This window comes from Sprattus sprattus (assembly GCF_963457725.1).
Source record: "Sprattus sprattus genome assembly, chromosome: 1".
NCBI classification, from domain to species: Eukaryota; Metazoa; Chordata; class Actinopteri; order Clupeiformes; family Clupeidae; genus Sprattus; species Sprattus sprattus.
Genome location: NC_137920.1, coordinates 73,917,106 through 73,941,450, shown reverse-complemented (window position 1 = coordinate 73,941,450; position 24,345 = coordinate 73,917,106). Strand labels below are relative to the sequence as shown.

The 24,345-nt window shown below is 43.9% G+C and overlaps 3 protein-coding genes across 3 annotated transcripts in view; 2 read left to right on the top strand and 1 right to left on the bottom strand.

Annotated features, from left to right (window-relative positions):
- The window catches only part of pknox2 (pbx/knotted 1 homeobox 2), a 70,732-nt gene extending 69,637 nt beyond the window's left edge, over positions 1–1,095 (bottom strand). The window contains exon 1 of the mRNA XM_080833724.1: positions 979–1,095. The gene's annotated coding sequence lies outside the window, so the exon portion shown is untranslated. The remainder of the gene's footprint in view (positions 1–978) is intronic.
- Positions 1,096–1,615: 520 nt separating this feature from the next.
- On the top strand, positions 1,616–4,405 carry tmem218 (transmembrane protein 218). The gene is made up of 3 exons (XM_080851070.1): positions 1,616–2,332; positions 2,479–2,581; positions 4,126–4,405. Exons 1-3 carry the CDS (start codon positions 2,223–2,225, stop codon positions 4,258–4,260), a joined length of 348 nt encoding a protein of 115 aa, XP_080707196.1. The 5' UTR covers positions 1,616–2,222; the 3' UTR covers positions 4,261–4,405.
- Positions 4,406–10,818: 6,413 nt separating this feature from the next.
- Positions 10,819–24,345, top strand: part of robo4 (roundabout, axon guidance receptor, homolog 4) — a 24,893-nt gene continuing 11,366 nt past the window's right edge. The window contains exons 1-6 of the mRNA XM_080832742.1: positions 10,819–11,027; positions 13,525–13,845; positions 14,365–14,522; positions 15,527–15,647; positions 16,011–16,149; positions 24,103–24,230. Of these exons, the coding sequence (XP_080688868.1) occupies positions 10,964–11,027; positions 13,525–13,845; positions 14,365–14,522; positions 15,527–15,647; positions 16,011–16,149; positions 24,103–24,230 (931 nt within the window). The 5' untranslated portion in view covers positions 10,819–10,963. The remainder of the gene's footprint in view (positions 11,028–13,524; positions 13,846–14,364; positions 14,523–15,526; positions 15,648–16,010; positions 16,150–24,102; positions 24,231–24,345) is intronic.

Sequence of the window (24,345 nt, the reverse complement as noted above, 5' to 3'; positions counted from 1 at the left end):
TAACAAAACAAATCCAGTACAAACGCGAACTTATGCATGCAAAATTTTACAATTTCAAGTAAAGCTACAGCTCTTTTGGCAAACCGGGTTATAAAACAAAGTTTTCAGGTAATCTGAGGCCAAACAAAGTCAATCACTCTACAACAGATCAAAGTAAATTAATCGGTTCTACTGTCTTTTGAGCAGGCATATGCTGACGGTGGGCTATTTTATTTATGAACACCGTGCCTTAAATTAGTTCATGATCAATAGGCTAGACCAAAGATAGCCTATTGCTGGCCTGATATGTTCCTATACGGAAGAGGGCTCAAGAAAAGTGTAGTAGCCTATCCTAAACCCTCGCCAACGCACCGCTGGAGGTGAAAATAAACAAAAAACGATATGCAACTGCCAATTCTTTTCCTTAAGAAAATGCACTATAACGGTTTAATTTTGAGTAGATCATAAGACAATAATGAACAACATCAATAATTGGTATCTCATAAATCTAATTAATTAATGAGTTAATTAATTTGTATTTAACATAGCAAATCCACGACTGCATTCCACTTTAAATGTAGCAGAAGAGATTACAAGTGCTCTCGCTGTGTTGCGGAAAAATGACAAACATCGGTATGCCATCTTAAAGGAATTACAAGAATTCCGACGAATTACCATAACATTTTACAAATCCAAACGCAGCAACGCGAAAAAATAATCCAATAGTCTCTCCACCTCCAGAAAATTGTATCCCTTCTCTTTTTCCTCTCTCCTATCTTCCTCCCTCCCTCTTGCTCACTCATTCTCTCCCTCCTCCCACCCCTTCTCTCTCTCTCCCTCTCTCTCTCCCTCTCTCTCGATATCCCCCTTCACTCTCTCCCTACCATGGCCCTGTCTGTATGAATAATGTCCTGCCTTTTGTAATGAGACCGAAGAAAAAAAGACGCTGAAGTGCTAGCCTGGTCTATGCTCTGACATTGAAAATGAATGACAGCTTACCTGAATGCCAATCTTCATCAGACTGACACTAGGCTGACAACACAGCCTATACTCCCCTACACAACCAGTGACGTCTGCCATGTAAGACCCCTCCTACCATCCCCCCTTCTGCCTCGCGGTACCCCTTGCCTACACCTCCACTGTTCTGTTTCCAGTGGCATACCATACACCACAGGCCTTGCGCATCTCCATCTCAAGAAGCACGGCGCCCGTTGGCCCCCTGTCGGCGTAAATTGCAATTTTATATTTTACAGTAGCCAATAGCACATAGCGTATTAAAAGAAAATAACAAAACATTTTTAGGCTTAGATAGAAGACTACCTACAAAACAAGTTGGAAACCAAAAAACCCTATAAATCCCTCAAATCGCCACAATCCCTCGAAAATAATACTCTTGTCGCTGGCACTACTACTACTAATAATAAAAAAGAGCACAACCCTTTATAAGACTCTCATGTAATTGTATTTCCTCCTTCTTTTCCACAGCGACTGAAGATGAAACATGTCACCAGGATAATAACTACATCTCCCATAATGCAAAGTCCTCTCAGGCTTGGTTGGCTTTGCTGTTGCCAAAGTAACGTTTACTTGGATGACTTCGTTGTATAAATCGAGATAGTTGACGATATGTATTGCCTGAACCGTTGTTACTTGTTGGTAAATTCAAGGCAGAAGTAATTTACTAGGCGTATGGGATGCTATCTTGTCTGGCTAACTGTTAACTTATTTGCAAACCGTCAGTGAGTCAAAACCTTTATATCTTAGCTAGCACTTAGCCAATGCTAAGTGGGCTCCCTAGCCTAGCTTACATTAACTGTTACTCAATAAGCAGGACTTGCTAGCTGTCATAGCTAACTAACTTATTTTGCAACTAGTGTGCTCCTTGACATCGTTCATGTTATTTTGATAAGGTAGCGTTATACTTGTTGTGGTCCTTGCCATTGTTCATTATCCTAACGCTAGCTGGCTGAGTGATGAGGTTTTCCACCAAATCAGGTTGAGAGTACGATAGTAACTCGTCGGTTGCAAAGCTGTTAGCTAAATAAGTAAGTAATCATGAACTGAAGTCCACAAACTTGTCTTAATAACTGTAGCCTTATCGTGAGACTGATGAAACTTTCTATTCTCAGCTCATTTAACGTGCTCCTTAAAATTGTTCAGTAATGTGATTACCATAACCTGTGAAAAATCTTCCCAAAAGAGTATAATTGAAACTTAACCTCGGAAGCGAAGGCACTGTCATTATGACTGGAATGTTTTTGGGAGTAGGTACAGGAGTTTTCCTTATTACTCTTGTATGGATTGTGGCTTGCGCATTGAGCCTACTTCTATCAAGAACAACAGGCGCAACGAAGTAAGATTGCCCGACAACAAAACATTCCATATTTCAGTATCAAATGTCAGGATCAGCACACGCCTGCTGATGATTCATTATCGTGGACACCGATTGTAGAGATCACTAATGCGACTAACTCGTTTTATTCTGATGTACCTTTTAAGATTAGGCATCGTCCCTGTTCTCCTTCTGGCTCTCATCTTAACCTTGATTCTCCTGTTCTTCCCTCGCGCCTCCGAGATTCCTTCTCCTGTCAAGGAAGTTGAGGTAAGATAGGTGGAATAAAAACCGCTCTGAACAATTTTGGAAAGCGTCTAGAAACAATATATCCTGAATAAAATGGTGTTGCCCGAAAGAGTCATTGGCACCAGTTGTGTATAACGCCTTTTGAGCTGTACTGGCTTGATTTTTTTCTTCAAAAATCTGTATGGCTGCATTCAGACAGTTGTGCTTAGACAGCATGACTGTGCCTCTGTCCACACACAAGGCTATTTTATATGGCGAAAAGGAATATAGTGTGTAGTGAAATTGTAATGATTAATTTCTCTCCAATCTGTGTTGGCTTTATAAAGCTGTTTATATGCTGTGCGGTGTGCAACACAGACTGGCCAGATCACACCTGGCATAATGATGCTCCCTGGTTAGAACAAACTAGAGATTGGACCATAACTGATATGTGTAACATAGACACGTAACCATGCACAGCACCTGCATTAGGTTATGAAGTTATAAACATTTAGGATATAACAAGGCAGGATGCACATGGCTTGTAGATTTGTTTTGGTTGTAATTCAATTTAAACTGCTAATACATTATTGAATATCTGAACAGCAAGTAAATGGCAGGCTCTACCAGTTTCCTTGCATGCAATTTGACTTGCAGATAGGCTATGGCAGATATTTCATTCCCTGATAGCTAGCTGTGTGGCATGTAGACTACCACCAACATCTCGCTTCTATACAAAGGCGTAATATCACAGTGCCAATTAGGGAAGGCTCCAAACAGGGGCACTGCGCAGAGCGTTCAATGCCACATTAATAAAACATGGCCTCAGCTCTGCGCTTTGCTGCCCGCCTAATTGGCAAATTAGAAAGTGAGATGCATTAAACGAGGGAACACTGCATCCACTGGAGACAGTGTCCTCCCACCCTTCATTCACACACACAGCCATATCTCCAGTTCACAGCACTGTCCTGTCCTCTTGTATGATCTGGCCCTCGAAGGCCACAGTCAGTCGGAAAGGGGATAGGGGATGTGCTTCGCATTCTTTTCCACCGTCATTTTGTGTGGGTGTCGGTAAGAGGGAGAGAATGTGTATGAGTGAGAGAGAGTGGGGTGGGGTGGTGCCACTCCCGCAAAATCAAAGCTACATTTCTGGGTATTTAAACCCCCTATATCACTGATCATCCACTCTTTATAACCTTCTGTTCAATAGGTGTCATTTGGTTTCCAGTGACTGTTTCTCCTTTCACGGCCACAAACCCTCACTCAGTCCATCAGTATCATATGGTCCCCTTTTGTGAACTCTGCAGCCTGGAACAAGTCCAGACTGTTTTAAATGGCAAAGCATCTTCCACATCATCATGTTATGTAGTGCCTGTCATGTACCAAAAAAGGCACTCTGCTGACATCCTCTGGAGAAACATAGGAACTGCACAATGGAGTGAAATATGGGTCAGATTTTTTTTTAAATGAGCTAGGGGAAAACTTCATTAACATCAAAGACAATGTTCCATTTACACTACACGGAGAGAAACTGCTGTAGTTTTGTTGTGAATTTAATCAGAATCCGTGTCTGTCTTCCATTACAGATTGTGGACAATTTCTTCATTGGGCGGTACGTGCTGTTGTCCCTGGTCGGCGTGGTGTTCTTGGCAGCGCTCTTCATGTTGTTGCCCATCCATCTTCTGGAGCCAGTCTACGCCAAGCCCCTGAGAACTCACTAGAAAGAGGAAAGCATCATGCCAACTTGGCACGGTCGGCACGGGTTACTGGACCTCTCTTATTACGTGCACGGTTGGAGACTGGACGCTTCAACAAGTGTCCTCCACCTCAACCATCTTTTTTTTTTTTCCTCTTCTTCTTGTTTAAGTCAATGGGTTTTATGTAAAAAGATGTTATTACTGCTAGTCAGATATTTAAAAATGTGTTATTGAAAGTATGAGCTTTTGTAATAAACATTCTTGCATCCGTCGGCTCATCGTTGATGGTTGTTTTGACAATGCTAGAAGAGTAGAGGGAGAATAAAGGTTAAGAGAGTTAAGAAAATAATTCAAATGAAAATAATTCTGGATTTCATATAATGATACTATTTGAAGGAACAGTGAACAGATGATGTTTCCAAATACTCCAGTGCATTCTTTCTGAATATGATAAGCACGAAACGCAAACAAAAAATGTAGATTTTACAATGATGGTCTTCTTCTTTTGCGTTAGATTCTAGAGTCTTTTATGTTCTACATAACAAAGACTACTTTGCTACTGAAACTGGCCTAGATTCAAACCATTTTTTATTTGCTTTTTAAATCTTCTAAGCTGGCAACCCTTCAGTGGTAACACTCACTCTCACCCAGAGCATGTTTATGTTGGACGCCTTTACTCTCTGAATAAGTGTTGTTTTATCCCCTCGAGTTGCCCTTATCTGATAATACACTTTAGTTGAAGAGGAATAAGAAAACACCCACTGCCACAGATTTGCAGCAGTTGAGGATATCCGGCCCTGTGTAACACTTTAGAAGCCATTTCTCCGGCCCTTAAAGCCTCTCTACCTGCTCTGGAAACACCGCACGAGGGCCCTTATAGCTGTTACTCTGTTTTTCGAGACGTCAAACTCATTTGGGGCAGGTGTGTGTGGAGGGAGAAACGGTGGACCCGTTGTTGTTTTGGGCTCAGTTACATGAGCTCAGACGCTGGCCCGGTTCTTTGCGGGGCCCTTGTTTAAAAGCAGGGAGCCTGGTGGGACGTGCAGTGAAATTCCAACCAGGCTGATGAAAGAGAGCCTAATGAATCAGATCCAATCCTATTAGTTCCGGCCCACGTCCCTATACAGAGCGCGGAGAGGGGAACTCTACCGGCTGATCGAGCGTGGATTTCACACGGGCTCAGAAGTGGGGCGGAGCCCAAGATAAATGACGTAAGGCCTGTGCTATATAGCTAGCATATAGGTGTTCTTGGAATGTCATAAGTTTCGCCTGTGAACGCAGTGACTTGTGTAGTATTATGCCCAAGTAGCTCATTCAACCTTGCAATCGGAGCAATTATGGTGTTTGTTGGTCTTGCATCATACCAGTCAACTTATAAAGTTTTCACAGTTACTAGAATGCAATCATTTCAAGTTAAATGTTGCTTCGCAACGTTTCTGGCTGATCTAAATATCTATCTACCACAACTGCTTTCATTTTGCTATTGATTTTCATCACTGCTTTAACTTGCTCTGTCTCTCCCTACTTGTATCAAGTTCCTCGTTATGATCGGTGTATGTATCTGTCAGATCTCCTCGCCCCTCTCTTTCTGTCCTGACCCCACTGCATTTTCATCTTGCTTGAGAATCCCTCCCAGGGGAGTGGGAAAAGCAGTGGAACAAAGTGTCTGGGGAACGGGTCTGCCTCGGAGTCTCAAGCAGGAGGAGCCTTTGTGGGCCAGCCAGCTGGACATACAAAGAGATGGGGGGAGGAGAGACAGAGAGAACGAAAGGGAAAGAGGGAGAGAGAGAGAGGGAGTGCAAGATCGGAGGATACAAAGGTGTGAGCCAAACCCAGGATGTGGGTGTCTGTGCTTGATTTTGAGGGGTGGGGTGGGATGCGATGGGATAGGGCAGGGGGGGGGGGGGGGGGGCACAACAACGCAATGGTGCATTGTGACCCACTGAAGCAGAACTTCTGCTCTCGCAACCTCCCCCCCTCTCCATCCTCTTTTCTCATGGCCTGAGCAGTGTGCCCTAAACTGCACTTAAGCACCCATCTTTTATCTGTCTCTCTCAATGTGTGTAGCCCTCATTCTGCTCACTGTTGCAAAGAATGAGATGTGCATCTGAGAGGAAAGATGAGCACAGTTGTTGAATGCCATTTTACAAAGCAAAAGCAATATTTATTGATTTTTTTTGTCTGATGTTTATTTTTTGAAAGGCAGAGGCTTTATGCTCTGACACTGGAGCGGCACTTGAAGGGTCTCCCCTTGTTGAGGAGACAAATAGCTGAAGTGGATCTGTCGAGAGGGGGAACAATAAGCAAGCCACTACCAGCCACACAGTGGCCTTGCAAAAAAAAAAAAAACAGGGAAATTTGTTTTTTAGGTCAAGCCTGGAATCGGTCACCAAGGCAACTGCTGTGATGTATTTGGGCGATGGAAGTGTGCATTTTCTCACTGCGAACCAGTCCTGCTCCATTACCCCCTTTGTGAGAGGCGAGAGGGTGCAGTCAGCGACTCGAACACACACTCGCTCCCTCGCCAGCCCACCCCAGGGGGAACCCATCACGGCCAGCCGGGTCCTCGGCCTCTACCCTCTGCACAGGAGGGGTACGGTCGGGCTTGTCCTCCCGCAGCAGAAAGATTAAAGCCCAATTTGCAGGTCGGAGGAGTCCCCAATAGCCCCCTCGCTGGTGTGACCTGACGCCCCATCGCGGGGGTGAAGCGTGGTTTGTCGTCCTCTCGACGGGGTCCTTTGGTGATCGGTGAGGGTTTCTGTCCAAACGTTGCCCCATACCCAGGCGAGGGGACACAGAAATGCCCTCCCAGCAACAGGGGACTTTTGTTTCCATTTGTCTGTGGCCCCCTATAATCATTTTGGGTGGTCGGGGAGAAAACATCAAATTGATCAAAATATGTATTTTATTGAAAGTGTTTTTGGATAGGCATTTAGCAATAAAGACCTAAAGCTAAAATCAGAAACTATTTCCACTGTTTTATACAAACAGCAATAATGAACCCTCCATTGGGAGTTCATTTATGTTTTTTAAACAAAGTGAAAAACAATTGCGAGAAGACAAAGTCAGTGGATGACCTCAAATGACGTATGGCTTCAGCTTCGACCGCTTGTGAAGTGGCTCATGACTCTATGATGAAGACGCAGCTCCAGGAGCGTAACACAAGACAACTCACTATCAGACCCTGTTCAGAGTCAGGATGGTACATGAGCCCATACTGTGCGGAAAATCAGCAACAAATTTCCGCCCTTGCTGTGGCGCTGGATGAGGAGGGCCCTCTGAATTGTTAGAGCAGAGAGAGAAAAAAAAGAGACTCTTTATGTTTATGTGACCTTTTTTATGCCTCTCACTTGGTGGTCGAAGGAGGCCCATATTATCGCTCCCGGAGAAGTGATGCGTGGAGCGAGAATCCTGAAAGTTAACACCACAGGCGATGTGTTCGCATTCGTTTCACTAAGGGTAACAACAGAAGTGCCAGTCATACTAATAGTTTTTACATACATTTCACATTCCCTAGATTTTTTTTCATTTTGATTTTTTTTCATCATTATTTAAATGTATCCAAAAAGTGTGAGAGGGGAGGAGGGGGTGTTATGTATGCAAGACCTGGTTTGTAAACACTGTTTCATTATAGCAATACTTTGATCATATCAGCCAATTTCATAAACACAAAAAGTAGAATAAAGTTGAATAAATAGATAGAATGATTTAAAAGGGCAAGATGAAGACCATCCAGGGAAGGAGGAGTGGTCCCCCATACATATGCACCGCCGAGGAGGCCATTTAGAGAGGTCAGCTTTGTGTGAACACAGACCCTCTCTAAAGCCTCTGAGTGAATGGCGTGCCGCTGGAACACAGGAATGGGAGGGCGCCTGTTTTTCCTCCCGTCAGCGGCCAAGGGCCAGTGGGTGTTGTGCCGTGCATTCCTGCCCGTTTGATGTCCTAAAGCGGGAGAGACTGTCATTGTGCAGGGACTTGATCGGTCACCTAGCAGACACTTGATTAATGGAACTGATCCTCCTTAGTAAAGAACCCCCCCCCCTCCCCCCCCCCCCCAAACACACACATACACACACACACATACACACACACATCCTTGCCCTTGTTTTCGGCCCATGTGTGTGTGCAGAACCAATGATATGTATGTTGTTGAAGGCGCTGGGACCCTAGGTCCCCATCCCAGAGCTTCTCTCTCAGCATGGTTCCTGGAGGCCATTGTTTCCCCCCCAACTTCTTATCCAAAAAGAAAGGGGGGCAGCAGAAAGAGGAGAGTGTGTTGTGTGTGTCAGTGAGTGTGTGTGTGTGTGTGTGTGTGTGTGTGCGTGTGTGTGTTTGTTGAGTGAGTGTCTTTGTGTGTGTGTGTGTGTGTGTGAGTGAATATTTCAGTGTGACAGAAGAGCGAGAGAGAGAACTAAAAAGAGGGTGGGAATAGAAGCACAATGCCGTAAAGGAGCATAGACTACAAAAAGACAAAAAAAAAAAGGCAAACTTCATATCCATCTCTACATAACTCAGCACCAGGAGGTCCCCGACTTTGTCAAGCACACATTCCTACACCTCCACCACCATCACATGGTGGCCCCCAAACCCCACCGCAGTGCAAGGATGGGGCTCTGGAGGAGGCTCTAGGGGAGAGAGCTGTGTCCCTGGAGAGCACACACACACACACACGAACGCACACACACACACGAGGATGCGGACTGGCACATGGCTTCTATGGGCGTCATGGCTACTCACCTGGGCGGAGGCCTCACGCCAATGCCAGTGCCAGTGCACCTGTTCGCCAGACGCCACCTCGGAGGTCAAGGCTGCAGCCAAGCAGGGCAAGGGGCACATCCATCACCATCACGGGGGACACCAGAACCTGCGTCACAGGCATAGGGGCACCAGGAGGAGAGGTAAGACCACTTACCAGTCTCTACTTACTGTGGTGGTAGTTTGTACATCTGTTAATAATTGTGGCACAGTATTATTCTAATTTAAGTCTCAGTTGCTTTTAAGTCTATTCCTGGTTGGGGTCAAGAGGATTTGAATGGCAATCTAGGATGGTTTCAAGCTCAGATGGTTACTTTTGCATTGCTTAGGTTCATAGTATGGGAAGAGATGGGAATATTGAAGACTAGATGGGAATATTGTTAGCATCCTGCTTGGATTAAATATTTTGTATTGATTTCCTTTATTGGTGTATTTCTTAAATACCTAATAATAAAGATTACATTACAGCATTACAAGCAGTTATTTAGGGATATACTTTTCTTGCATACTGGTATAAGTACACACATAGTACACATAGACTAATAAATATACGGATGCACTAACAGAGTGATAATGTGAGACTTGTAATCCGTGCTGACAAAGGTTCAATTCAGTGGATAAAAGGATTATGCAATCACTAAGCTTTTCAAAAACTGAAACTTGCATTCATGTTAATAGATTTGGCCTTCGATCTTGTTTTGCTATTTAAATATGTTTACAATACTGGTAGTAGGCTGAATGAGGATGGACTTAATAAGTAAGGAAATACCACACCTCTCCATGATCTTTTGCTTCTACAGAACCAAGGATATTCTGTGCATATATCATTATGTAGTCTGCTACATGTGCAGTAAACTCTTATCCCCACTTTACTTCTTTGATACACTATCAGTTGAAAAACATGAAGGATAAAAGTGTTCTTCCCTGTACACTAACTCTTCCTATTTATATGAAAGTGTTAATTGTTCCTCCATCCAGTACCATGTTAAAGGCAGTTTGAACAGAACTGTGTTTTCTTTTTTTCATATGTATTTCATATACTTTCACTGACCCCATCCTTCACTCTCTCTAAAAGCTACCCATTGTTATCTTCCTAAAGATGTGTTGAAGCCAATCTGCCAAAGATCAATATAAAAGTCCATCACAATGGCGAGTCTTTTAAGCAACACAATGCACAGCTCATTAAATTGCCGTGTTTTATGTCCTTACAAAAAGAATTAGCTTCGAATCAGTATTCGTCTATCAAGGATTCAGTCTTTGTGCACATACTGCCTTTAGGAGCATGTGATGTTCAAACGGAAGACCATTTAATCGTTTATATCAGTTCAGCCTACACCCAAATGTTGTCACTTTCATATTAACTACAGAAGTAAACTACTCATTTAAATATTTAACTCTTTTAAATAAATAAAAAACCTGTCCTTTTATTCTTTGACTGTTCTAAACTGTGAACCAAATATTCGTAACATTATAATAATCATTTTAGTTCTTATGCTATTTTTGGACGTATTATCTGGACTCTACAAATTGTGGGCAACAAGGGATGTGACTACGCAGGAAACTTTCTATTGCATAAAAAAAAATACTCAGAATACTTGGTGATTTCATTACTACAAACATTTCAAACAACATTACACCGTTTTTGTTCACTCAAGTCTAGCAGATAATAAGCTGATTGCTGCAATGATACCACCTATTAAAGCGAGAAGACTGAGCCGCCCATAGTGAGTGACACGATTCCGGATGGCGCTTTCTTGAACTCACAGTCACAGACACATGTCGCCCACAGTTTGTGGAACAATCAGGGTATTACATGCAAACTACACGCCAAGTGCAACTGAAAAGGCACATATTCCTAAACTGAAGTTTAGTTGGGATATCGACGCCTATTCCACAGAAATTACGACGCAAGACACCAGGAAATTAACTCTTTGTGCGCCAACAATTCACGAAAGATTAATAATAATGTTCCATGATGAACGCACTGCTGGTTTTTAAACTCCTCTTCTATACGGGAATTACGTGTGTGCTTCAAGGTAAGAGCTAGGGCTGATTTGTTTGTGGTTGTTTTGCAAGAGTTTCACAGTGACTACTGAGAGTGAGGAAGTGCCGGTGTGTTGAAGTGACTTTATTTAAATTATCTACTAATGTGTTGTCTAAAAAACTGTATAAAATGACCTAACTTTACTGGAGCCCACTAGAATAGGCCTTTGAACTGATGTTTAGGTTTGTTATAAAGGAGAATTGTTGGGAATAACCTTTAGGATGACAGCCAAAGCAAGATACGTTTTTGTTTTAATTTGATTATTCAATAAATTCGTTTAAAATGCATCTGGTGTACTAACATGATCAAATACATAAGGTTTGATATATTCATGGAACTTGACCTATTTTTGCTAGTGAGCCCAGGGACATAAGATGCCCTTTTTGTTTGTTTTTAGAATGGTGCACTCTTAAATAACGTAAAACAAAATTAAGTTATTACAAATTCTCAGCCTGAAAACTCTTTGGGTGCACTCTAAAACACGCAGTCTCTCCTTTTCAGGAAACAACCCCTTCTAAAAACAATAGAGACTTTTTATAGACAGAAATGCTTTGCCAAAAATGCCTTAATCGCATTCCAATCAGCACTGTTCAAGCCCTCCTTTCCCTCTGTTGTTTAGACAGAGATACATCTGATGTGGGAGGAAAAGCCTGAGATTTCTCACATTGTTCTAGGCTGTGGTTGAAATGGTCCAATGAATGATATTGTTTTAAATATGCTACCTCTGGGAAGATTGTGAGACTGTAGAGTCTCCAGAAAGTGTGTGACATACTGCAAGACTATGTGGGGTAAACTGCATCCTTTTTTAATTGCTATCTAGATTGTGAGTCACCATGGAAAGAAACTTTTTTTTCTTTCTTTTCTTTTTCACCCGTTCCCATTGTAAACCTGTGGTGCTGTCATCAGACCGTTAATAGCCAGGGGTCAGTGTGTGCCTCTGTGCGCAGGTGAAGGATATCCTCTGCGTAGAAGGTTGTGTTTGTGTGAAGGAGCTTTTGTTCCTGGCACGGAGTAAGAAACAATCTGTGTGGACCCCCTCTATTTCCGGCCCCTAAGCAGGAAGCAGCCCACGGCCCAGGCATCCTACATGCCCAGCATATAAAACAAAGACAAATGGAAGGTCAAGGAGAAGGACTACATGTGTTTGTTTATAATGAGGGGTTTTCATCTTCCCATAACTGATATTTCGAGTCACCTTTTGATTTCCAGAAAAAAACATCCGTGAAACCTCCTGTTTACTGACATGTTTACTGACATGTTTACCGACATGTTTATTGACATGTTTACCGACATGTTTACTGACATGTTTACTGACATGTTTACCAACATGTTTATTGAAATGTTTACCGACCTTTTTACCGACATGTTTACCGACATGTTTACCGACATGTTTACCGACATGTTTACAGACATGTTTACTGACATGTTTACCGACATGTTTACCGACATGTTTACTGACGTGTTTACCGACATGTTTACCGACATGTTTACCGACATGTTTACTCATAAAATGTGTTGGGCAATGCAAACCCTATTCCGATGGTAAATGCACTGCATTTAAATAGTGCTTTTCTACTCAAAGAGCACTTAAAGCACTTAACAGATTATTAATGCCTCAGGCCTCTACCCATTGAGAGGGTGGACATAAACTCAATACAATTAATTCCAGTGTAAGAATTACATTTTTTATAAAATGTAACTAAATGTATTTGGTGAAACAGTGGCAGTTTTGGTTTAAGGTGGGAGTGGGGTCGATGTTGGGGTGTCCCATTCACCTCACTATGTTCTTGGGGTCTCTGTTTGACCTGACTCTTGACCTGATGCCCTCACTGCTGACTTAATGGCTGTCTACACTGCCAACGATTACTATAAAGTGACAACGATAAAGGCCAACCGTCACTATAATGATATGAGGGCCCACACTGACAACTATAGAGAAACATAATTCACGTCTTGATGTGAGACCTTTAAAATGCAATGGATTCTGATTAGCTGTCATTTTTAAACGTTCACACAATCGCTATGAGAGTGATGCCCAAGGATATCGTTCTTCATGTTGTTATGCGGATTGTGTGGATGTTGCCATTGTATTGAGCTAGAGCTTAGTTTGAGACTGTTGTATTTACAGTTATCGTTACATATAGTGATGATTATTGGCAGTGTGTCTGGGCCTTTAAACTTGGTGTTTGAGTTGAGAGCACATCCAACTGGCAATGGGATTCATTCGTTGAGGAGGATTACCTGTGTGAGGGCTAAGAGTTATAACATATTTGTGTAAACAAATGTTACTTTCTGCTAAAATGGATGTAGCTGAAGCAGATTAGTACATTGGATTTCTCTCGGGATAGCATTCCTCTACTTAACAGTGTCACACTCCATGTGTTGATTTTTGGCTGACCCACTTACCTGAATTCAGACTAAATTCAGACTGTATTTATTTTTACAAGAGGAACGTTATTTCTCTGATTTCCTGTTCTCTCGTAAAAAAGGTTCCAAGGCCCAGGCTGAAGAAATCCCTCCTCAGATCGTCCACCAACCGTCTGATGTGGTAGTGAAGGTAGGCAACCCCGCCACCCTCTCCTGCCGGGCCTCGGGCAACCCGGAACCCACCATCGAGTGGCTCCGCAATGGGCAGCCCCTGGACCCGGACCGCCTGGAGGGCCACTCCCGGCCCATAGTGCTGCCCGGGGGGAGCATCTTCTTCCTCAGCGTGGTGCCAGGGAGGAAGAGTCACGAGGGCGTGTATGCGTGTGTGGCAAGCAACAGTGCCGGCAACGCCACAAGTCAAAACGCCTCTCTGCACGTCGCAGGTGAGTTGTGTTGGTGTGGGAGTTTGACGACAGACACTGCAGCTGTCTCGCTGCAGGCTGTTTTTCAGTATTGCTGTAAGACAACGCTTAAACTTATAAACGTATAGACCCTGAGAACACTTTTCAGAGCTGCATAAAATTATTTCTGAAAAGTGCACTGCCTCTACAACAGTTCTCAAAAGCTCTCTCACACAGACATATTTCCTCCACCTGTTCTGTTGATCAGCCTCTCATCAGCTCCCTCACACACTCATGTCTCCCCCACCTGTTGAGTTGATCAGTCTCTACAACAGCTCTCAACAGCTCTCTCACACACTCATGGTTCCTCCACCTATAGTGTTGATCAGTCTCAACAGCTCTCTCACACAGCCATGTTTCCTCCACCTATAGTGTTGATCAGTCTCAACAGCTCTCTCACACACTCATGGTTCCTCCACCTATAGTGTTGATCAGTCTCTCTAACAGCTCTCAACAGCTCTCAACAGCTCCCTCACACAGTCATGTCTCCCCCACCTGTAGCGTTGCGAGATGAGTTCCGTGTGCAGCCCAGTAATGTGGAGGTGGCTGTGGGCGAGGTGGCCATCATGGACTGCAGTCCTCCGCTGGGGCAGCCCGAGCCCAACGTCACCTGGAAGAAGAACGGCATGCCCATCAACAGCACTGATGACCACTACACCGTAAGGGACATTTTTTTCTACTCCCCAAACTCCATTCTCACATCACTGGACCAACGAGACTCCTCTGAGGAAGTATAAAAAATAATTTAAATATAAAAAAATCCCTGGAGTCCAGCTGGTACAACAAGGTAAAGGGTCCGACATGCAGGGAGTGCAAAGGTCAAATGATGCTTGCGTTGCGCTAAATGAAACCATCTAGTAAATAAATAAACAGTTTAAATCTGTGAATCTGACAGTCTGTCACACTGATGGAGGTTTGCCCTGTCTGTGCTGGAGTCATTTACAACCTCTTATTCTGAGAAGCAGAGAGAACCCACTGTACATCTTATCTGAATATCTTTAGAAGGGGTATTTTAAGTATCATGTCCTTAAGCAAACAGCTGTGAGTTAGTAAAGAGGGTACTTTCTCTTCATAGGAAATAAGATCAGAGCATCTTCACACATGGATCATCTGATCTTGAAGGATAAGAATGTCAAGCTTCAGAACTATAAAGAGAAAGAGAGTGTGCCGACTAATTGACTTTTGAATCATTCAACAGAGATGAAACTGTTATGAAATTAATCCTTTTGTGTAAGAAATCATATCAGCAGTTTTGGTATACCACAGCATACTATGTCCGTCCTCTTCGGCTATCGCTTGAGCCACGGCTAAAGTGGTCCTATCTGTTTTTGATTTCCAAGTAGCGCATACAGTATTTCGTTGCAATTAACGCGTTCTGTTCATTACGCTGAAAAAAAAAACCACTGTCAGTTTGGAGAATGATATAAACAATATGATCAATGCTTACTGAGTGTTTAACAGATAAACAATAAGAACGACAGCTACGCTCATTCTGTGTGCGAAGATACGTGAAGGAGATAAGCGAAACCATGATTAGCTTCTTCCCTTATAAATGATAAAATAATGGACATCTGAAGACACTCAATTACAGGCCTAATGATTGATGGTGCTCTCTGAATTATGATCTGTATTCACCATCCTCTCTCTATCCATTAATGCTAAGGTACTCAATGGGAAATTAATCATTGCCCCTACCCAGAAGAGTGACTCCGGGGTCTATATCTGTGTGGCATCAAACACGGTTGGAGTGAGAGAGAGCCAGGCGGCCAGACTGGCAGTGTTGGGTAAGAAGGGTGTCCTGCTAGTCACTCATCCACCCACCAACTGAACTAACCTCTTTGGATAATAAAGATTTGTTTTGGAGTCGTGCACTATGCATGAGATAGTAACAAGTCCTGTCCTGTAGCCTTGATTTGATTGCAAATGATGGGGGGGGGGATGCAACTCAGATGAATGCAGAGATTCATATTTGTTTATCATTATAGCTTAACAGGTTACATGTTTAGGATATTATGTTTACCTAAATGAAATAATTCTCACTCTCTCTCTCTCTGTCTCTCTTTCTGTTCTCTCTGTTCTCTCTCTCTCTCTCCCTCACTTTCTCTCTCTCTCTCCCTCTCTTTCTCTTTCTGTTCTCTCTCTCTCAGTGAAGCCGTTGCTGGTGCTCAAACCCCAGGATGTCACGGTGAGGGTTGGGGAGGCGGCGCACTTCTTCTGTGAGGCAGACGGCGACCCCATGCCTGCGGTGGAGTGGAGCAGGGAGCCGGGCCCTCTGCCAAACGGCAGGTCAGAGATCCGCACCGGGGATCCGCACCTCACTGCTCACTATAGAGAGATGCACCACAATCACTACTCACTACTCACTATAGAGAGATGCACCACACTCACTGCTCACTACTCACTATAGAGAGATGCACCACAATCACTACTCACTACTCACTATAGAGAGATGTACCACACTGCTCACTATAGAGAGATGCACCACAATCACTACTCACTATAGAGAGATGCACCACAATCACTACTCACTGCTCACTATAGAGAGATGTACCACAATCACTACTCACTATAGAGAGATGTACCACACTGCTCACTATAGAGAGATGCACCACAATCACTACTCACTACTCACTATAGAGAGATGCACCACACTCACTGCTCACTACTCACTATAGAGAGATGCACCACAATCACTACTCACTACTCACTATAGAGAGATGTACCACACTGCTCACTATAGAGAGATGCACCACAATCACTACTCACTACTCACTATAGAGAGATGCACCACAATCACTACTCACTGCTCACTATAGAGAGATGTACCACAATCACTACTCACTATAGAGAGATGCACCACACTCACTACTCACTGCTCACTATAGAGAGATGCACCACACTCACTACTCACTATATAGAGAGATGCACCACACTCACTGCTCACTATAGAGAGATGCACCACACTCACTACTCACTGCTCACTATAGAGAGATGCACCACACTCACTACTCACTATATAGAGAGATGTACCACACTCACTGCTCACTATAGAGAGAGATGCACCACACTCACTGCTCACTATAGAGAGAGATGTACCACACTCACTGCTCACTATAGAGAGAGATGTACCACACTCACTGCTCACTATAGAGAGAGATGTACCACACTCACTGCTCACTATAGAGAGAGATGTACCACACTCACTGCTCACTATAGAGAGAGATGCACCACACTCACTATAGCGAGATGTACCACACTCACTGCTCACTACTCACTATATAGCGAGATGTACCACACTCACTGCTCACTGCTCACTATATAGAGAGATGCACCACACTCACTATAGCGAGATGTACCACACTCACTGCTCACTACTCACTATATAGCGAGATGTACCACACTCACTGCTCACTGCTCACTATATAGAGAGATGTACCACACTCACTATAGAGAGATGCACCACGATCACTGCTCACTGCTCACTATATAGAGAGATGCACCACACTCACTATAGAGAGATGCACCACGATCACTGCTCACTGCTCACTATAGAGAGATGTACCACACTCACTGCTCACTGCTCACTATATAGAGAGATGTACCACACTCACTGCTCACTACTCACTATAGAGAGAGATGTACCATACTCAATGCTCACTGCTCACTATAGAGAGATGCACCACACTCACTACTCACTGCTCACTATAGAGAGATGCACCACAATCACTACTCACTGCTCACTATAGAGAGAGGCACCACACTCACTACTCACTGCTCACTATAGAGAGATGCACCACAATCACTACTCACTACTCACTATAGAGAGATGCACCACACTCACTACTCACTGCTCACTATAGAGAGATGCACCGCACTCACTGCTCACTGCTCACTATATAGAGAGATGTACCATACTCAATGCTCACTATATAGAGAGATGTACCACACTCACTATAGAGAGATGCACCACACTCACTACTCACTGCTCACTATAGAGAGATGCACCACACTCACTACTCACTATATAGAGAGATGTACCACACTCACTGCTAACTACTCACTATAGAGAGATGCACCACACTCACTGCTCACTATAGAGAGATGCACCACACTCACTACTCACTGCTCACTATAGAGAGATGTACCACACTCACTGCTCACTATAGAGAGATGCACCACACTCACTGCTCACTACTCACTATAGAGAGATGCACCACACTCACTGCTCACTACTCACTATAGAGAGATGCACCACACTCACTACTCACTACTCACTATAGAGAGATGCACCACAATCACTACTCACTGCTCACTATAGAGAGATGCACCGCACTCACTGCTCACTGCTCACTATATAGAGAGATGTACCATACTCAATGCTCACTGCTCACTATAGAGAGATGCACCACACTCACTACTCACTGCTCACTATAGAGAGATGCACCGCACTCACTGCTCACTGCTCACTATATAGAGAGATGTACCATACTCAATGCTCACTGCTCACTATAGAGAGATGCACCACACTCACTACTCACTGCTCACTATAGAGAGATGCACCACACTCACTGCTCACTATATAGAGAGATGTACCACACTCACTGCTCACTATAGAGAGAGATGTACCACACTCACTGCTCACTATAGAGAGAGATGCACCACACTCACTGCTCACTACTCACTATAGCGAGATGCACCACACTCACTGCTCACTACTCACTATAGAGAGATGCACCACACTCACTACTCACTACTCACTATAGAGAGATGCACCACACTCACTATAGAGAGATGCACCACAATCACTACTCACTATAGAGAGATGCACCACACTCACTGCTCACTGCTCACTATAGAGAGATGTACCACACTCACTACTCACTACTCACTATAGAGAGATGCACCACACTCACTGCTCACTGCTCACTATAGAGAGATGTACCACACTCACTGCTCACTACTCACTATAGAGAGATGCACCACACTCACTACTCACTACTCACTATAGAGAGATGCACCACACTCACTATAGAGAGATGCACCACACTCACTGCTCACTACTCACTATAGAGAGATGCACCACACTCACTGCTCACTACTCACTATAGAGAGATGCACCACACTCACTGCTCACTACTCACTATAGAGAGATGCACCACACTCACTACTCACTACTCACTATAGAGAGATGCACCACACTCACTGCTCACTACTCACTATAGAGAGATGCACCACACTCGCTGCTCACTATAGAGAGATGCACCACACTCACTGCTCACTACTCACTATATAGCGAGATGTACCACACTCACTGCTCACTGCTCACTATATAGAGAGATGCACCACACTCACTATAGAGAGATGCACCACGATCACTGCTCACTGCTCACTATAGAGAGATGTACCACACTCACTGCTCACTACTCACTATAGAGAGATGCACCACACTCACTATAGAGAGATGCACCACGATCACTACTCACTGCTCACTATAGAGAGATGCACCGCACTCACTGCTCACTGCTCACTATAGAGAGATGCACCGCACTCACTGCTCACTGCTCACTATAGAGAGATGTACCACAATCACTACTCACTACTCACTATAGAGAGATGCACCACACTCACTGCTCACTACTCACTATAGAGAGATGCACCACAATCACTACTCACTACTCACTATAGAGAGATGCATCACACTCACTATAGCGAGATGCACCACAATCACTACTCACTACTCACTATAGAGAGATGCACCACACTCACTGCTCACTACTCACTATAGAGAGATGCACCACAATCACTACTCACTACTCACTATAGAGAGATGCATCACACTCACTATAGCGAGATGCACCACAATCACTACTCACTACTCACTATAGAGAGATGCACCACACTCACTGCTCACTACTCACTATAGAGAGATGCACCACACTCACTGCTCACTACTCACTATAGAGAGATGCACCATACTCACTGCTCACTACTCACTATAGAGAGATGCACCACACTCACTGCTCACTATAGAGAGATGCACCACACTCACTACTCACTGCTCACTATAGAGAGATGCACCACACTCACTATAGAGAGATGCACCACACTCACTACTCACTACTCACTATAGAGAGATGCATCACACTCACTATAGCGAGATGCACCACAATCACTACTCACTACTCACTATAGAGAGATGCACCACACTCACTGCTCACTATAGAGAGATGTACCACACTCACTGCTCACTACTCACTATAGAGAGATGCACCACACTCACTGCTCACTATAGAGAGATGCACCACAATTACTACTCACTGCTCACTATAGAGAGATGTACCACACTCACTGCTCACTACTCACTATAGAGAGATGCACCACACTCACTACTCACTACTCACTATAGAGAGATGCACCACACTCACTGCTCACTGCTCACTATAGAGAGATGTACCACACTCACTGCTCACTACTCACTATAGAGAGATGCACCACACTCACTACTCACTACTCACTATAGAGAGATGCACCACACTCACTATAGAGAGATGCACCACACTCACTACTCACTATAGAGAGATGCACCACACTCACTATAGAGAGATGCACCACACTCACTACTCACTGCTCACTATAGAGAGATACACCACACTCACTATAGAGAGATGCACCACACTCACTACTCACTATAGAGAGATGCACCACACTCACTATAGAGAGATGCACCACACTCACTGCTCACTGCTCACTAAAGAGAGATGCACCACACTCACTATAGAGAGATGCACCACACTCACTACTCACTATATAGAGGGATGCACCACACTCACTACTCACTACTCACTATAGAGAGATGCACCACACTCACTGCTCACTACTCACTATAGAGAGATGCACCACACTCACTGCTCACTACTCACTATATAGAGAGATGCACCACACTCACTATAGCGAGATGCACCACACTCACTACTCACTATAGAGAGATGTTCCACACTCACTGCTCACTACTCACTATAGAGAGATGTACCACACTCACTACTCACTGCTCACTATATAGAGAGATGCACCACACTCACTGCTCACTGCTCACTATAGAGAGATGCACCACACTCACTACTCACTACTCACTATAGAGAGATGCACCACACTCACTGTTCACTATAGAGAGATGCACCACACTCACTACTCACTACTCACTATAGAGAGATGTACCACACTCACTGCTCACTATAGAGAGATGCACCACACTGCTCACTACAGAGAGATGCACCACACTCACTGCTCACTGCTCACTATAGAGAGATGTACCACAATCACTACTCACTATAGAGAGATGCACCACACTCACTACTCACTGCTCACTATAGAGAGAGATGCACCACACTCACTGCTCACTACAGAGAGATGCACCACACTGACTGCTCACTGCTCACTATAGAGAGATGTACCACAATCACTGCTCACTACTCACTATAGAGAGATGCACCACACACACTACTCACTGCTCGCTAGAGAGAGATGCACCACACTCACTGCTCCCTACTCACTATAGAGAGAGATGCACCACACTCACTGCTCACTACTCACTATATAGAGAGATGCACCACACTCACTATAGAGAGATGTACCACACTCACTGCTCACTACTCACTATAGAGAGATGCACCACACTCACTACTCACTACTCACTATAGAGAGATGCACCACACTCACTATAGAGAGATGCACCACACTCACTACTCACTACTCACTATAGAGAGATGCACCACACTCACTATAGAGAGATGCACCACACTCACTACTCACTACTCACTATAGAGAGATGCACCAAACTCACTATAGAGAGATGCACCACACTCACTACTCACTACTCACTATATAGAGAGATGCACCACGCTCACTATAGAGAGATGCACCACACTCACTATAGAGAGATGCACCACACTCACTACTCACTACTCACTATATAGAGAGATGCACCACGCTCACTATAGAGAGATGCACCACGCTCACTATAGAGAGATGCACCACACTCACTACTCACTACTTACTATATAGAGAGATGCACCACGCTCACTATAGAGAGATGCACCACACTCACTATAGAGAGATGCACCACGCTCACTATAGAGAGATGCACCACACTCACTACTCACTACTCACTATATAGAGAGATGCACCACGCTCACTATAGAGAGATGCACCACGCTCACTATAGAGAGATGCACCACACTCACTACTCACTACTCACTATATAGAGAGATGCACCACGCTCACTATAGAGAGATGCACCACACTCACTATAGAGAGATGCACCACACTCACTATAGAGAGAGATGCACCACACTCACTGCTCACTACTCACTATATAGAGAGATGCACCACACTCACTGCTCACTGCTCACTATAGAGAGATGCACCACACTCACTGCTCACTGCTCACTATAGAGAGATGCACCACACTCACTGCTCACTACTCACTATAGAGAGATGCACCACACTCACTACTCACTACTCACTATAGAGAGATGCACCACACTCACTATAGAGAGATGCACCACACTCACTACTCACTACTCACTATAGAGAGATGCACCACACTCACTACTCACTATAGAGAGATGCACCACACTCACTGCTCACTACTCACTATAGAGAGATGTACCACACTCACTGCTCACTACTCACTATAGAGAGATGCACCACACTCACTACTCACTACTCACTATATAGAGAGATGCACCACACTCACTACTCACTATAGAGAGATGCACCACACTCACTGCTCACTACTCACTATAGAGAGATGTACCACACTCACTGCTCACTACTCACTATAGAGAGATGCACCACACTCACTACTCACTACTCACTATATAGAGAGATGCACCACACTCACTACTCACTATAGAGAGATGCACCACACTCACTGCTCACTACTCACTATAGAGAGATGTACCACACTCACTATAGAGAGATGCACCACACTCACTACTCACTATAGAGAGATGCACCACACTCACTACTCACTACTCACTATAGAGAGATGCACCACACTCACTATAGAGAGATGCACCACACTCACTACTCACTACTCACTATAGAGAGATGCACCACACTCACTATAGAGAGATGCACCACACTCACTACTCACTACTCACTATAGAGAGATGCACCACACTCACTACTCACTATAGAGAGATGCACCACACTCACTGCTCACTACTCACTATAGAGAGATGTACCACACTCACTACTCACTACTCACTATAGAGAGATGCACCACACTCACTGCTCACTACTCACTATATATAGAGATGTACCACACTCACTATAGAGAGATGCACCACACTGCTCTCTACTCACTATAGAGAGATGCACCACACTGCTCACTACTCACTACTCACTATAGAGAGATGCACCACACTCACTACTCACTATATAGAGAGATGCACCACACTGCTCACTACTCACTATAGAGAGATGCACCACACTGCTCACTACTCACTACTCACTATAGAGAGATGTACCACACTCACTACTCACTATATAGAGAGATGCACCACACTCACTACTCACTACTCACTGAGGCATGCAGGCCATAGAGAGCTTTTATTTTGTCATTTAGATTGAATGTAGCACATTATATGGCAAATGGCGTTCTCAGGATTGTTTGTGTATGTGTTTGTGTAGTTGGTATGTAACGTATATATTCTTTGTGTATTTGGTATTTGTAGACCCTCCAGAACATTCTTAGTCATTTACATTTGGCCATTTAGCAGATGCTTTTATCCCAATACACATTTTTTTTTTTTTTTTTTTTTTTTACATTTACACTAATGGCACACTGCACATCAGGAGCGCTTAGGGGTTCAGTGTCTTGCTCAAAGACGCTTCGACAGGGAATGGAACAACTCCAACCCTCTGATTACTAAACGACTTCTCTACCTTCTGTACCACTGTCGCCCCCATAGTTAGTGGGTTGGTTTGTCGAAAGTACTCATAAAAGTGTAGTTTCTCTCGTTTGTGGCCACTTCCTCAGAAATATTCCTCATTCTAACCCTCAGTCTAAATTAACTGACATTCATTCGGGATACATCTGAGCATCCTAGTACACCCCTATTAACAAATTATGTAATTTATGTTATTATTAATTATAATAAATAATACATTATCCAATACTAAAGCACACTGCAGCACTCTACGGCAGTGACTGACGTTATGTTTGATTGACAGATATCTGGTTAATCCAGACCAGAGCCTTCAGATTCACTACGTGACCGAGCAAGACGGTGGGAAATACACCTGCACCGCTGTCAATGAGATGGGGGTGTCCACAGCCAGTGCGGTGCTCCACGTAGAGGGTAAGAAGCAGACAGAAACACACATGATCAGATTACTCCTGCCTCTGTAATTACAACAACAGTAGAGACAATGTTTGGCTTTGTTTTGCTACGTCGGTTGATTTGCTAAAAAGAA